The 13,789-nt window shown below is 32.3% G+C and overlaps 4 protein-coding genes across 8 annotated transcripts; 2 read left to right on the plus strand and 2 right to left on the minus strand.

Moving 5' to 3' along the window:
* Positions 1 to 736: 736 nt before the first annotated feature.
* Cct2 (chaperonin containing TCP1 subunit 2) lies at positions 737 to 3,538 on the plus strand. The gene is made up of 7 exons (XM_076393445.1): positions 737 to 821; positions 1,247 to 1,556; positions 1,637 to 2,070; positions 2,144 to 2,221; positions 2,292 to 2,516; positions 2,578 to 2,959; positions 3,055 to 3,538. The coding sequence occupies exons 1-7, from the start codon at positions 819 to 821 to the stop codon at positions 3,225 to 3,227; spliced, it is 1,605 nt and encodes a 534-aa protein (XP_076249560.1). The 5' UTR covers positions 737 to 818; the 3' UTR covers positions 3,228 to 3,538.
* A 72-nt stretch (positions 3,539 to 3,610) lies between these two features.
* LOC143188923 (NADH-cytochrome b5 reductase 3) lies at positions 3,611 to 7,163 on the minus strand. Of its 2 annotated transcripts, none has more exons than XM_076393455.1 (4): positions 6,826 to 7,163; positions 4,683 to 5,015; positions 4,420 to 4,608; positions 3,611 to 4,339 (listed from the first exon to the last, which is right to left on the minus strand). In XM_076393455.1, exons 1-4 carry the CDS (start codon positions 6,865 to 6,867, stop codon positions 3,956 to 3,958), a joined length of 948 nt encoding a protein of 315 aa, XP_076249570.1. In that variant the 5' UTR covers positions 6,868 to 7,163; the 3' UTR covers positions 3,611 to 3,955. The 2 variants fall into 2 exon arrangements, with proteins under 2 accessions (XP_076249570.1, XP_076249571.1); XM_076393456.1 differs by lacking the exon at positions 6,826 to 7,163 and adding an exon at positions 5,578 to 5,741.
* A 1,373-nt stretch (positions 7,164 to 8,536) lies between these two features.
* On the plus strand, positions 8,537 to 10,987 carry LOC143188925 (uncharacterized). Of its 3 annotated transcripts, XM_076393461.1 has the most exons (6): positions 9,166 to 9,427; positions 9,637 to 9,727; positions 9,850 to 10,101; positions 10,172 to 10,306; positions 10,380 to 10,485; positions 10,568 to 10,987. In XM_076393461.1, the coding sequence occupies exons 2-6, from the start codon at positions 9,719 to 9,721 to the stop codon at positions 10,720 to 10,722; spliced, it is 657 nt and encodes a 218-aa protein (XP_076249576.1). In that variant the 5' UTR covers positions 9,166 to 9,427; positions 9,637 to 9,718; the 3' UTR covers positions 10,723 to 10,987. The 3 variants fall into 3 exon arrangements, with proteins under 3 accessions (XP_076249575.1, XP_076249576.1, XP_076249577.1); XM_076393460.1 differs by lacking the exons at positions 9,166 to 9,427; positions 9,637 to 9,727 and adding an exon at positions 8,537 to 8,691; XM_076393462.1 differs by lacking the exon at positions 9,637 to 9,727 and having other exon boundaries at positions 9,167 to 9,427.
* On the minus strand, positions 10,567 to 13,783 carry Apc4 (anaphase-promoting complex subunit 4). 2 transcript variants are annotated; one of them, XM_076393442.1, is made up of 7 exons: positions 13,646 to 13,783; positions 13,182 to 13,564; positions 12,902 to 13,102; positions 12,543 to 12,824; positions 12,256 to 12,479; positions 11,617 to 12,188; positions 10,567 to 11,539 (listed from the first exon to the last, which is right to left on the minus strand). In XM_076393442.1, exons 1-7 carry the CDS (start codon positions 13,749 to 13,751, stop codon positions 11,130 to 11,132), a joined length of 2,178 nt encoding a protein of 725 aa, XP_076249557.1. In that variant the 5' UTR covers positions 13,752 to 13,783; the 3' UTR covers positions 10,567 to 11,129. The 2 variants fall into 2 exon arrangements, with proteins under 2 accessions (XP_076249557.1, XP_076249556.1); XM_076393441.1 differs by having other exon boundaries at positions 10,567 to 11,542.
* Between the last annotated feature and the right edge of the window lie 6 nt (positions 13,784 to 13,789).

Consider the following 13,789-nt stretch of genomic DNA (forward strand, 5'->3'; position numbering starts at 1 on the left):
TGAGAAACATTATCATATTGTGGCGTGCTTTCAAATAAGTTTAACGTCCGGTAACTTGATATTCGTGTACTGGTGGACAAGAGGAAGTACTAATTTTAACCTAGAATGCTCTCAATCACAAATATTATGAACAAATTTAAAAAGAATCTATGGAACTTATGATAATGATTACCCTTTTATTTTGTATAAAAAATAAATCTACATATCTTTTTATATCCTTGATAATCACCATTAGTGATTAATTGATATTTTATAACGTGAAGCAAAAATAAATGTTTCTAATGTTCATTATTAAGTGAAATTTCTATAATGTTTCCAGTACACAATATTTTTGGAAATTTTTAACATATTGATTTACCCTAAATGCGATACCTCCTTAAATTCGTATACGTTTTTCTGAACATCCTGTTTTAATTTAAATATAAAAGAACGTGTATGTTAAAATCCGTATCGTGATACTTTCTTCAAACCTTAAAAGGAATTAACTTCGAGATCGAAAGGATCGTGTTTGGAATGGTACGCCATCTATGTAGGCGCATTATAAAGGAAGGTTCTCGGTGTTTTCCTTTAAAGCTCGATTATGAGTGGTATATTCTACTTAATAAGTATCACGATTCGTTGGAGACGATCGGCATTATCTGCAATGTCCAATGCAGAAATAGCTACAGCGGAAAATCGTAGAGAACGAATATGTCCGCAGTTTCAAGTGGAGGCGCCATCTGTAGGCTAATAACTTCTTGTAATTGTGCTTTGCTGTGGTGTTGAAGTAACGTTATTCGACTAAAAATTGTGATCAGTCGTTTCAACGGCGATTCGAAATGGTAATGAATCGATTTTGTTAGCCTAACGTATGTTGTAGAACAATATTCTTGTAATACCGTCAAAAATCAGAGTAGCGATGGATTAACGTTCGTTACCCGGTTTCGTATACGAAGGCGTGACAAATGGCGCACGTGTGTCAATAGATATATTTTTTACTATTCGTTTAATAATATTCTTCAATGGAAAATCATCTTTTCAGTGTGTACCTTCGTGACTCAAATAGTTCTCTTGTATATTAGTAATTCCTTTAAACAACAATTTTGAAGTATAAATTTTGTTATTGGGCAGTCCGTGGAAGGAGAATTATGAAAATGCAGTGTTGATTATAATAAATCAGATAATTCGATTAATTTCGAATATACAGTAATATTTTACTGTGATTTCTATCGTCAGTAAATGTGAAACTTTAAATTTCTATTTACAGGTTTCCCTGAACCCTGTCAGGATCCTCAAAAATGAGGCTGAAGAAGAAAAGGCAGAAATTGCCAGATTGAGCTTGTTCGTGGGAGCAATAGCCATTGGCGATTTGGTAAAATCTACTCTTGGCCCTAAAGGCATGGACAAGATTTTGGTGGCTCATGGCCGGTCTGCAGGAGATGTTCAAGTTACGAATGATGGAGCTACTATCCTCAAGAATGTTGGCGTGGATAATCCTGCTGCTAAGATTTTAGTGGACATGTCTCGTGTACAAGATGACGAAGTTGGAGATGGCACTACTTCAGTCACTGTTCTTGGTTTGTATATTATTTTAATATTTAATGTATTTTCTATTGACTTAAGCTAAGAAACTTAAAGGTATTATTTGTTGTTCTAGCTGCTGAATTATTAAGAGAAGCAGAAAAATTAATTGATCAAAAAATTCATCCACAAACTATAATTTCTGGTTGGAGAAATGCAACCAATGTGGCACGTGAAGCTTTAAAAAATGCTGCTGCGGATAATTCTGCAGATCCTGAACGTTTCCGTGAAGATTTACTAAACATTGCTCGTACAACTCTGAGCTCAAAGATTTTATCCCAACATAAAGAACATTTCAGCAAGCTTGCTGTGGATGCCGTTTTACGCCTCAAAGGATCTGGCAATTTGTCTGCCATTCAAATAATCAAGAAACGAGGAGGAACTTTGACTGATTCTTTCCTTGATGATGGATTTTTGTTAGACAAGAAACCTGGAGTGCATCAGCCTCAGAGGGTGACAGACGCTCGTATACTTATAGCTAATACTCCCATGGATACAGATAAAATTAAGGTAACTAAGGCAAATGAGGCATTTATACTAATATTGTTAATCAATAATAATAACCTGTACATGGTGTTTTCAGGTATTTGGATCTAGAGTTCGAGTTGATTCAATGGCAAAGATTGCAGAATTAGAAGCAGCAGAGAAGGAAAAGATGAAGGTAATCATTCAGATAGTTCTGCAAAAGTGTAAACTTTGTGTTCAGTTATTAACAATTACATTTAATGTAGGATAAAGTTGACAAGATCATCAAGCACGGTTGCAACGTTTTCATCAATAGGCAATTAATTTATAATTACCCAGAACAATTGTTTGCTGATGCTAACATCATGGCTATCGAGCATGCTGATTTCGATGGCATCGAAAGACTCGCTCTTGTCACCGGCGGAGAAATAGTCAGCACATTTGACAACCCTGAGATGGTAAAACTTGGAAAATGCGATCTCATTGAACAGGTATGCTTTCGAGTTGCGTTAAATGTATGCATCAATTTCATAAATCAATCTACTTGTTCAGGTAATGATAGGTGAGGATACTTTGCTGAAATTCTCTGGCGTTCCTTTGGGAGAAGCGTGTACAGTAATAATTAGAGGAGCTACGCAGCAGATCATCGATGAAGCAGAAAGATCGTTGCATGATGCACTTTGCGTATTATCAGCTACTGTACGTGAATCGAGAATCGTTTATGGCGGAGGATGCAGCGAGATGGCGATGGCTTGTGCTGTCATGAAAGCAGCTGCCGCCACTCCTGGAAAAGAAGCAGTTGCAATGGAATCATTCGCCCGAGCTTTGCAACAGTTACCTACTGTTATTGCCGACAATGCTGGTTATGATTCAGCTCAACTGATTAGTGAGCTTAGAGCTGCACATAATTCCGGTGCGAATACGATGGGTCTTGGTACGTTTTCATATCATAATCATGGTTGTAATTAATCATTTTTTGAAGTGTCAAATATTCATTACAAATTATTTTTGTTTGTTCTATACTCATAGATATGGAGCAAGGAAAAGTTGGATGCATGAAACGATTAGGAATTACTGAGTCTTGGGCTGTGAAGAGACAAGTTTTACTCAGCGCAGCAGAAGCGGCAGAAATGATTTTACGCGTGGATGATATTTTGCGGGCAGCACCCAGGAAACGCGTCAAGGATCGTGGACGTTGTTAATTAAAATGCTCTTTCATTGCTTTAATATGTTTGCACTGCTTCTTCGCGATACGAATTATAATCAAATTATCGAGAACTTGATTCAAGTATTATTCATTTTGTTAATTAATAAACGTCGATAATAATTGAAAGTTATTGTATAGCAGCTAATTTTTCTGTAATTTCTGCAATATGAACTGTCATTTTATAATATAAATCTTATATTACCAACTGAAAAGGAAATATGAAAGGAATTTGTACAACTACAATTTGCGATCATCATTTTTTATAACAATACAATAAGGTTTAACATCAATAAATGCTTTAACCTATGTTTTGTTTTTCACTGAAGCTCTACTATAACATATTTTGTAAAAAATTAAAAATTAAATGAAATACGGAAATACAAAATACAAATGTTAACGTCTTTATTCTATAAAGACTATTCTGTTTTAGTCACAGTCTTGTATACTTGAAAATTAAGTGCATACTTGCAAGTTAAATCTTTTTTAATGAGTTTCAACATTTGAATACTGCTTTAAATATTCTCAAATGCGTACAATTATGTAAATTGGTTCTGTATACACACTAGCAGGTTTTAAAGTTGTTACACACTTAATATATAGTCAACATAAAACAAAAAATGCTGTATTTGGAAAGATAATATCATGTGTCTTATCGAGTAAAAACACGTACTAACAAGCCAAATGCAATCTACAATTCGGCACAACAAAACGTGATTTATTGCTTTAATATGCAAATCGTAATTTCGAGTCATATCCTAGTTTATCTAAATTAGGATTGCAAGCAAAATTAATCATTGGAGGTGGACCACACATAAGTACAATTGTATCAGATGAAGGAGGGAACATGTGATTTTTTATCATTTCCGCGTTTATGTGTCCTGTACTGTATGGCCAATTTTCATCACTGGTATCTAATGTGTACCAAAGTTTTAGTTTGTCAGGATGGTTCTTTGCAATATCATCTAATTCATCTCTTAGCAATATGTCTTTTTCCGTTTGGTTAGCAAAAAGTAAGGAAGCTTGAGTCTCATCTGTGGGATCTTTTATTATAGCTCGAATTAACTGTAGCATTGGTGTGATCCCTGTACCACCAGCTAGCATTACAACCTGCAATTGATGGGGGTAATTATGTATAATCATTGTATATTTACATAGTATATATTTCAAACCATAAATCATATACATACCTTCTTAACGTTGTATTCCACAGGTGGATCTTTTCTTAAAATTTTTATGCAAAACTGTCCATTACCCTTATAAACAAGACGACCAGATGGTCCTTTAAAATCGATAGTATCTCCAATTTTCATGTTTTCCAAGTATTGAGATAGTTTTCCTCCCTCAGGGAATTTGGGATGGACATTTTTGAAATAGACCTGAGCAAAAGTATTACATTACAAAATTTTAATTTGGGAGCACAGAATCAGTATTTGGGTTTCATTCTACTTACTTTAATAACCAAATCTACGTAACCATGATCATCGTCACTGGAAACAGGTGTGTAAGAACGTATGACTACATCTTCTCCAATCTTTGCTATTAAATGCACATGTTGACCAATTGGTAATCCTAGGATATGATCTGGTGTAGGCAAACCAAACCTAAACTTCCTTGTATCATGACTTATTATGTCTTTTTGGATTAATGGTAAACTATATTTAACAACTGGGTCAACCAGTAAAACAGGAGACTTCTTTTTCTTTTCGCCGCTCCAAGATTTATAAAATTTGACTACTAATCCTATTACAGCTACTGTTCCTACAGCAGCCAATATTGGTAAAACCTAAAAAAGAAGAGAAAAAAATTAAAAATACATATATTACAAGTAAATATGCATACACTAAAATTACGAATTCCTTCATAAAATACCACACCATAAAACACCAAATAATACAGTAATTACATAAATTTAAATATCTCAAAAATTGTATACTCTCATTATCTTAATTCCACTTTTGACCCAAGATATCAATTTGTAACTACTCCAAGTTATGGCCTCAAAAATGAATCCAAAGACATTTGCCTCGAAATCAGAATCCTTAATAATAACACAGCTACTGTTCAATAAGACTTCACTCAATAAATACAATTTAATTTATAGACACTCAGGTGTCAGCTCATAAATGCAACTCCAATATCATCCACTGCCACTCTACTTGCTCCAAATGTGCAAAAACAAGAACAAAACCACTGCATAATATAAAATAAAGAGATATTACACTAAAAAGTTAATATCTCGACGAGGTTATTTGTCAAGCGTGATGGTTCGATTTTTGCGACTAGTTTGAATAAATGCGATGAGAAAAAACAAAAAACCGTCGTTTTTTCTTATTTAAACGACTTACCAGCGATCGTAAGTTTGGCATCGCAAATCAAATTGCACGTGGTCGGCACCTTCGCGAAAGAATGCTGAGAACGAGGCTAAGGTCGTAACTGTACGAAGACCAAGTGGGGATGAATAAAAAAGAAAAGTTCTGAGAAAGAACGAGCGCCAATCCCTATTAAGAAACCCTTGCGGAAGTGTCTTCGGTTCTGTTGCCGGCTCCGAGGGAATTTTTACGTTCACGCCTTGAGAAATCACCGGCTTCTGCCATAGGGTCAGATACGGGGCGCTACCCTTTAAAATAGATCTTACTTTCCTCGGTCTAAGAACAGTGTCTACTATTCCAGTGTATTTATAGCTATATTACCGGAGGTATTACATACACAGGATAAATGTGTATTATACCTATGTAGGAGTGACACAATGTGGCCCCAATGTCTTTCCGCGATTGTTGCAAAGTATATTCCTGATTTACTGCAACAATGACGTAACTCAAAAATTTGTTATTTTCAACTTACAAGCATAGAAAGAATCATGTACTAAATATTGAGTTTATCTCATATGTCTTAAGAATATGATTTCTGAGTTATGTCATTGTTACAAAATGAGCGAAATGTCCTTGGGATAACATGACGTAATCAGTTTTTCTATTACATAGATTTTACGTTTTTTATAGATTTTTTTATCATTTTTAATTTTTTAATAGGTTTTATTATTTTTTTAAATATAAAATTGTATTTTAACAAAAATTGTGTTTTAGTTATGAAAGCTCGCTTTAAAATATTTTTAAAGTGTATAACATTTTGCTACTTGTGTATAGTCGCTTTACAAATGAAATTCAATAATTTTTAGTACATTTCTATTTCTGTAAGCTACTGACCAAGGTATCTGCTCAAAGAATTATCAGTTACGTATGTATATTTATGAGGCTGCTCGAGAAAGTACAATAAAGACTGGATAAATTTGTTTCAATTTGCATTTGCTTCGATGTATAAATTAGTGACTACGGACGATCTCATTTCATTGTATTAACAAAGATATTTCAATTCTACATATTCTTCTGCGTCTACATTTTTTAAACACCCTATATAGTAATCGCATGATCTTGATAAGATTACGAACTAAGAATACTTCGACATCATTTACATTTTTGATATGACTTTGTCATAATTGTAAGATAAAATTTGGCATGTAAGATGAATGTTAATATGTATACTAAATGTCGAATTATATAAAATAAATATTACTTTGTTACAGGAAATATACTCACGTGAGTGTCATTTGATGCTGTATTGTTCATCTGTTTAGACATGGTATATAATTACAATCTGTATACACTATACACTTCTAACTTCCACAAATATTCAAATATGTGGTCGCCGGTAACCACCTGTTACATCGGCCAATTCGAAATTGAAAATGATTGCTTATAAGTTGCTAAACTATCAGAAATTAAACCATATCGCAACACCGAAAAATCTCGTCAAGCCCGTGCCTGTATCTGTTGCTTGACTGAACGATCGACAAATGACTTGAAGGCTATGGTATTTTTCTATCGGGTGATAAAATTGTCGTGACATTGGCATACACCCACAAAATTATAGATAATGTGTATTTGCATACTTTTTTGCAATTTCACTATAATTATATAATGTTTCTGTGGAGTATGAGAAAAGAGAAACTCTTAAATATGCATAGGAAAATAATTTACAGATATTCTAAACACACTATATGTATAAGAAGTTAGATAAGTGTGAAAAAAAGATGCAAGAAATTGATAGTCACATAGTTTACTGCGCAGAAACTGTTTAAGAGTTAGATATAAGTGTGTGAAATTAATTGTTATAACAAATTGCTGTAATTAACTATGAAGCGGTGTATACTTTCTAATTACATTATTAGGAATATTTAATTCATACCGAAATTTTAATTAAATTTAAGTAGACGAGTGAAATTGTAAAATATTTTTTCTCTGTATTTATATATAAAAAAATATAGAAACCAAATGAATACCAAAACCAATAAAAAGCAGTGTAATATGGATTGCAAAGCGTAGTTTATAATAAAATTTTTGTATTAAAAAAATGTGTTCTATTCATTATTTTGATAAAAATAGGAATGTTTTTTATATAGAAAAATGATTGAAATACGATAAGGTTAAATCTTGTTAAATTATTTCTACTTTTAATTCTGTTTACTTGCTTTTTACTTATATACTTTTAAATTTTGCAATACTTTCTACAATGTATTGTACATTATACTTCTCTTTATGCAAATGTATATGTATGCATACATATATACATATATATGATTCGCACATTTTCAAGTAGCGACATCTTGAAAGTTATTACATTTTGTAGGTTAGTCGATAATAGAGGTTAGAAGCTTGATATATCAGGTGTTGATTTGATGTAAACAGATCGGCAAATTTGCAACATGATCGTATAGATTCGCGATCACGTTTTATCTCGTGATTTTCGACGTATTTAAGCTTATGTTTCAATGGCAGTTTTACATCGTGCACTATTTACATGGTTTAATATCTTAATTTTTCTGATTCTAATTATTTTGAAGCACGATCAGAAGATACAATGGAACTGGTTCATAGTTTTTATTCCAATGTGGTTGTACGACCATATACTTCTCATTTATGTCATTTTTAGAATGATTTCTCGATACAAAAATGAAATTCCTGTTCACTTATGTCGACAAGTAAGTTTACTAAGAGCAGGAAAATGAAAAAGATAGAAGATGAATATGTCCCTTTCACAACCAATGTCATAAAACAATTCTCTTTTCACATAATTTACATATCCTCCTCTTATTTTATGCATACATCAGTATTTTAAAGAAACTGATGGCATACTATAAGTAAACTAATGAATTTATTTGAAATAATTGTCAAATTGCTTTTTAAATGATCTTCTAGTTATTTTTGATAAAAGTTGAAAATAATTTGCTTCTAGGTATGGTACATAACAGCAGTGTTTCTGAAATTAAGTGCCCAAATTTTGATTTGTTTAAAATTGGAAATCCCTCAATGGTCTTTACCAGCAAAAGTTGCCTTGGCACCGTTTTGGATACTTCTTCCTGGATTGGCACTTAATGTCTTCATATGACTGATTCAATATTATCGGTAATGACAATATACAAATTACAATTATTTAAAGAGATATTTAAGTAGGTATATACAATATTTAGCTTAATCTATACAAATTTAATTTTATAGTAAACTGAGTCGCATGCATTTCTGTGAATAATGTAACTAATAAAGTATTCATGTAGCATATTTAATTAATAGTAGTAAATGCTTAAGGCTTTCATTTAATAGTTTGTAAATGGAAATAAAATACTGATACTCTGTTATGCTTTCTACCTTATGTGTATTGCATAACGACAGACAGGTAGAATGCACATAAATAGTGCCTTGATATTAGGTTTTGTATTACATATCAATGTTCCTTCAATAGTTAATATGAAGGAATGTATAACGTACTTTCAGGTGGTATGGTAGTCACAAGATGCCAGTGTAGCTTACTATAAATACTCTATTGCACAAGGATGAATAGGACAAAGATATAAATAAGTAACTCTACCTTAGCTTCATTATTGAAGCTTTTCTCATTAGTTCATAAGACTGTCATCATTCACAGACAGTGACTTTGATGCTAACTATTAACTTATATTAGTGCATTTAAATATTAAAATATAACATAAAAGGAGTGATAGATTACATACAGTTACCTTCACAGTTATGTAACATGGTTCATTGACAAGTGTGTTCCACTTGCATTGTGCATAAGATAATGGTTTGAACAACCATCTGTCATATGTAAAACCGGTTCTATAGTACTCATATTCTGACCATAAAGGTGATCAATATAATTAGAATATAATTGTTGTATAATAAGACAAGATGTGCTAACAATATAAAACATTTTGCTAGAGTAGCTTGCGATAGAAGGAATTGTGTGTCACAGCTCCGTAGTATTCCTACAGTTTCGTTATGATCTTGTTTTTGTTTGATTGAGGATTTTATTTGTACATGTATAAAAATAATGTATATATGAAATTTGTGTAGTTACCATAATTTCAAGTGATAGTACTTTAACAGTGACACATTTATATGTATTGTTGTACTCAGAAGACTGGACATAAGTAGCATGCAACAGGTAGAACAATTAAAATGTATTTAATGTAATAAGCACAGTTAAATGTATATTAATGTTCGTGTATGTCTAAATTTTATTAACAATTACTGTAATAATGTTATTTTTCTCTTTTTTTTTTACAGATGAGAGTGGAATTTTTTATATTTACCTCTTTGTCACTATTATTATTAAAAAATGAGATTGTTAGTAGTACAATTACAGTCACAGAAGTACCAGCTGGTCACTTAGCTGAGCTTCCATGTTTGAGTAGTGATGATTATCATCGTTTTATGTTTTGGCAACTTACTGATGACAGGCGCATTATTGGGCCTGGAAATGCCATGGATGAAAACAAGTATAATTACGAAGTATTAACTGGGAAACTTTATATCAGGGTAATTAATAACTTTAATTAAAATCATGTGTATACAAGACATTTTTTACTTTAATTAATCTTCTTTACAGGGTGTATCAACAGCTGAATCTGGTTTCTATAAGTGTATTTCTAGAGGTATAAAAGATCATTCTGCTATCAATATTCATGTAGTTGAATTAATTGTTAAAAAAGACTGGGAAGATGTATGGGAAAACGATTTTGAGGTATATAAAAAAGATATCTTGAATTAAAAAAATATGTATATTTAAATTTTGCTTCAAATATTTATTCTTTTAGACTAATTTATTACGAGGAATGGCTGCTACTATGGTAGTAGTTGTGGGCATAGCAGTTGCTCTGTTTGTCATTACAACGAAACGAAAACGAAATCGCAAATTTTTTGGTATGTTTTTATAAAGTATTTAAATATGGTCAAGAAGTAAAGTAAATGATCATACTAATACTTTATTGATATACAATCGCAGATTTAGAAGAATCGAGGGAAAATTCTCCTGCAAAGTATACACCAAATGTAAGTGCTACTCCTGCAGTACCTATACCAACGATTGATAGCAGTGGCATCGATAATGTAGCTCTTGACATCGATTTTCCAAGAGTATTTAAGCAGATGCAGAAATAATGAATAATTTAGCTGTATAGTACATAAAGTAATTTTTGTATGATAAATTGTAAATTATTGCATTGAAAAAACACATGGTCTCATAGTTCGTTTATCCGTAAATGTATATACATGATATATAACAAACATTCAGTTGTGCCATTAAAGCATAGAAACACTTGATCATTTCCCAATTGATGAAATAATCGTAACTAGTACTTTTCACACAAAAGCTCGTAATGTATTGTACATATATTTATATTATATAAATATTAATTAAATTGTTTATTTAAATGTTACCTTACTTCAACGAATACAAGATAATATCACCTTTTACTTTATTTGTCACTTCTATGTTTCGAGTAAACATGTTCATATTTATATCATTTTTATTGCTCGTACCTTGAACGTCGTTTACGTGCGTAAGGTCACTGAGAATTATTTGTAGTGTTTATATGTGTAGTATCCAGCATATTGTCATTAACTCCATCTTCTTCGTCTTCTTCGTCTTCCTCATCTTCGGGTTCTACTTCAGTTTCTAGTAATCTTATTTTCCTATTGCCTTCACTTAAAATAGCGGCTACTTTTCGCGCACCGCTGACTGCTAATTGCCTAGCAGAGATACTTTGGAAAGGTCGTGGCCAACTATTACCCAATAGTTCGCTTAAGTTAATAGGTCCTTTATCTTGATTTTCAAAAATTCGAGATTGATTCAGTGGTAATTGTATAAAAAACGATGCATGAGTATGTTTGTTGAGTAACAATAAACTGAGGTAATCTTGGGAATAAAACTGCAGATCAACTATAGTACCATCCATGTAGGCTTTAGAGTAAGATTCTGATAAACAAAATATTACAATATAATTAGCATTAACGTCAAACAGTCATGTAAATGTTTATAATAATTGCACAAACCTGATCTATTATCTATATCTACTATGCCCATTTTAAAATTGAGCGAGCCTGATTCTAAACATAGACATTCAACTTTAAAAAGTCGCAACACTTTATGATCTAAGTCACATGTTGCGACTAATAATCCATCGGTATTTGTTGCAAATTGAGAAGATGTGAACGCTATGGACGATGCTAAGGGAATACTTGATATCGTAAAATGATCAACTAAGCCTTGATACGCTTCTCCAAAAACATTCTGTATAGCGGCAATTAATTTTGCATGAGATTGCAATAGTGAAAAGTTGAGATCTTGTTTAACAATAAGCGGATGATCGCGTAGACAATGGTTTTCGTCGAGCATAGCTGCCCATTCGCTTCCTTCAGGTGTTAAACAGGTTTGTAAATTTTCACGTCGTAAATATTGACATAATTTTTCTAAATTCACTCCCTTTCTGCCCCCAACACCTGGTTCACTTTTATCAAAACCTCGCAAAAATTCGGCAATAAATGTTAGCTCTTGTTGACTGACACGACTTACTTCAGATGGTATTCTTTCATCTGTTAATCTTAGGATTACTACATATAGCCATCTGAAATGAACAAACTTTAATGATAAAAGTATTCCGATAATACTTTTACTTCATTTCAAAAATATACCTGAAAAATGCTTTATAATCACGCATACTATGATCTATGACTTGTTGAATTTCTGAAGATTTAGCTAAAAATGCCTCAGCAGCATGAAGTGCATTAGTTATAATTGTTTCATCAGTAAGCCCTAGTAGTTCATATGGACCACCTAATCTGACCATCCCTCTCATTTCAGCTAACTGGTATACTAAGGCCATTCCAACACTAGTTAAATTTTTTAATACTAATTTCTGTAAAAATGCAGAACACATTATAATGGTGTCTTATGGATTTTCAAAAATCCATATCTGTACCTGTATATTGCTATAACACATTTCAATACTATGTCCCAATTTTTTCAATCCTTTTTCAGTCAAATCTCGCAATAAAAAATTTTCCATATTTTGAGTTGGTATGCCAATCATTAACAGTTCTAGGAAATCAGCAGCAACTATACCAGGAGGATCTGTTTCTGCATATCTTTCAAGTTTCTCATCCATTTCTAGGAGAATTGTTTCCCATGCTTCTGAGATTGCCATTAATGTACGAGAAAGATAATCCATCAGGTACTCTATATTAGCTTGAGCTTGTGCTACCTCAGGTTTGAATAAAAACTTTGTAGAGCTTTTACTACGATTAAAAGCAAAGTTATAATCTTTATCATGCAATAAACCTTTAAAAATGCTGCATTTTGTTGTAACAATGGACACCATAGTCTATTCACTTTAATGCCACTGTTGTCCTTCCACGTAATCCACATTGGTTTACCAAATCCACCACTAATTTCCAATATTCTACCATGACCAACTGAAATTGTGCCGCAGTAGAACATACCAAATACATACATTGCAACATTGCCATCATCTAAACCAAGCTACAAAATAATGTAGCTATTTTATCATCAGAAAATTGAGGTTTCAAACTTTATATAAATTTAATGTAAATAAACTTACAAAAAGTATATCTAAGGTTTGCGATAAGAATTCTTTGCGTTCAGGTTCCTGACCAAAACTTCTATTTAAACTAGGCAAGGGTGGAAGAAATTCTCCTATTGGTTGCATATTTGCCTTGTTACTAGATGATGAATTATCATTTTCTAAATTTGTCAATGGCAACCATGTCATGCATGTAATCGGACTATGCAAATTGAGTTTTGTTTTATGAATAATATTTTTGTTTTCAATATCTACAAGACATACAGATTTTGATATTTCATAACAAATAGCCAGAAGTTTTCCATCTGGTCTCCATGCTAAGTTCACTAAAGTATCGGATTCTTCTTGAGGACTTAACAACCATACTCTTTGCCATGTTAATCTATGAAGTGTAACTTCTCCTATAATAATTACATTTATAGAATAATAATAGAATTCGAATAAGGTCTCTGAAATATCGTATGCCGGTTTTGAATTCTAACCTTTGACATTGGCAATTGCTAACAGGTCCATTTTTGGTGACCATCGCATTTTTGTTACTTCAGCTGGAAGCTGTCGTTCTTCCAACTGTCTCATAGTACCTGCCATTTTTCTAATATTGATTGAATTTTAACTCACAAGAACAT

This window comes from Calliopsis andreniformis, chromosome 3 (assembly GCF_051401765.1).
Source record: "Calliopsis andreniformis isolate RMS-2024a chromosome 3, iyCalAndr_principal, whole genome shotgun sequence".
NCBI lineage: Eukaryota > Metazoa > Arthropoda > Insecta > Hymenoptera > Andrenidae > Calliopsis > Calliopsis andreniformis.

Excerpts from the sequence above, each read along its gene's own strand:
- Cct2 (XM_076393445.1), top strand. Across the intron at positions 1,557-1,636 it reads TACTTCAGTCACTGTTCTTG|CTGCTGAATTATTAAGAGAA; the intron begins GTTTGTATATTA and ends TTGTTGTTCTAG. Across the intron at positions 2,071-2,143 it reads TGGATACAGATAAAATTAAG|GTATTTGGATCTAGAGTTCG; the intron begins GTAACTAAGGCA and ends TGGTGTTTTCAG.
- LOC143188923 (XM_076393455.1), bottom strand. The coding sequence starts at position 6,867 with ATGTCTAAACAGATGAACAATACAGCATCAAATGACACTCAC. Across the intron at positions 4,609-4,682 it reads ACGTAGATTTGGTTATTAAA|GTCTATTTCAAAAATGTCCA; the intron begins GTAAGTAGAATG and ends ACTTTTGCTCAG. Across the intron at positions 4,340-4,419 it reads TGGAATACAACGTTAAGAAG|GTTGTAATGCTAGCTGGTGG; the intron begins GTATGTATATGA and ends CATCAATTGCAG.
- LOC143188925 (XM_076393460.1), top strand. The coding sequence starts at position 8,671 with ATGACTGATTCAATATTATCG. Across the intron at positions 10,102-10,171 it reads CTGGGAAACTTTATATCAGG|GGTGTATCAACAGCTGAATC; the intron begins GTAATTAATAAC and ends TCTTCTTTACAG. Across the intron at positions 10,307-10,379 it reads TATGGGAAAACGATTTTGAG|ACTAATTTATTACGAGGAAT; the intron begins GTATATAAAAAA and ends TTATTCTTTTAG.
- Apc4 (XM_076393441.1), bottom strand. The coding sequence starts at position 13,751 with ATGGCAGGTACTATGAGACAGTTGGAAGAACGACAGCTTCCAGCTGAA. Across the intron at positions 12,825-12,901 it reads AAAATGCAGCATTTTTAAAG|GTAGCACAAGCTCAAGCTAA; the intron begins GTTTATTGCATG and ends TTCAAACCTGAG. Across the intron at positions 12,480-12,542 it reads TGTGTTATAGCAATATACAG|AAATTAGTATTAAAAAATTT; the intron begins GTACAGATATGG and ends GCATTTTTACAG.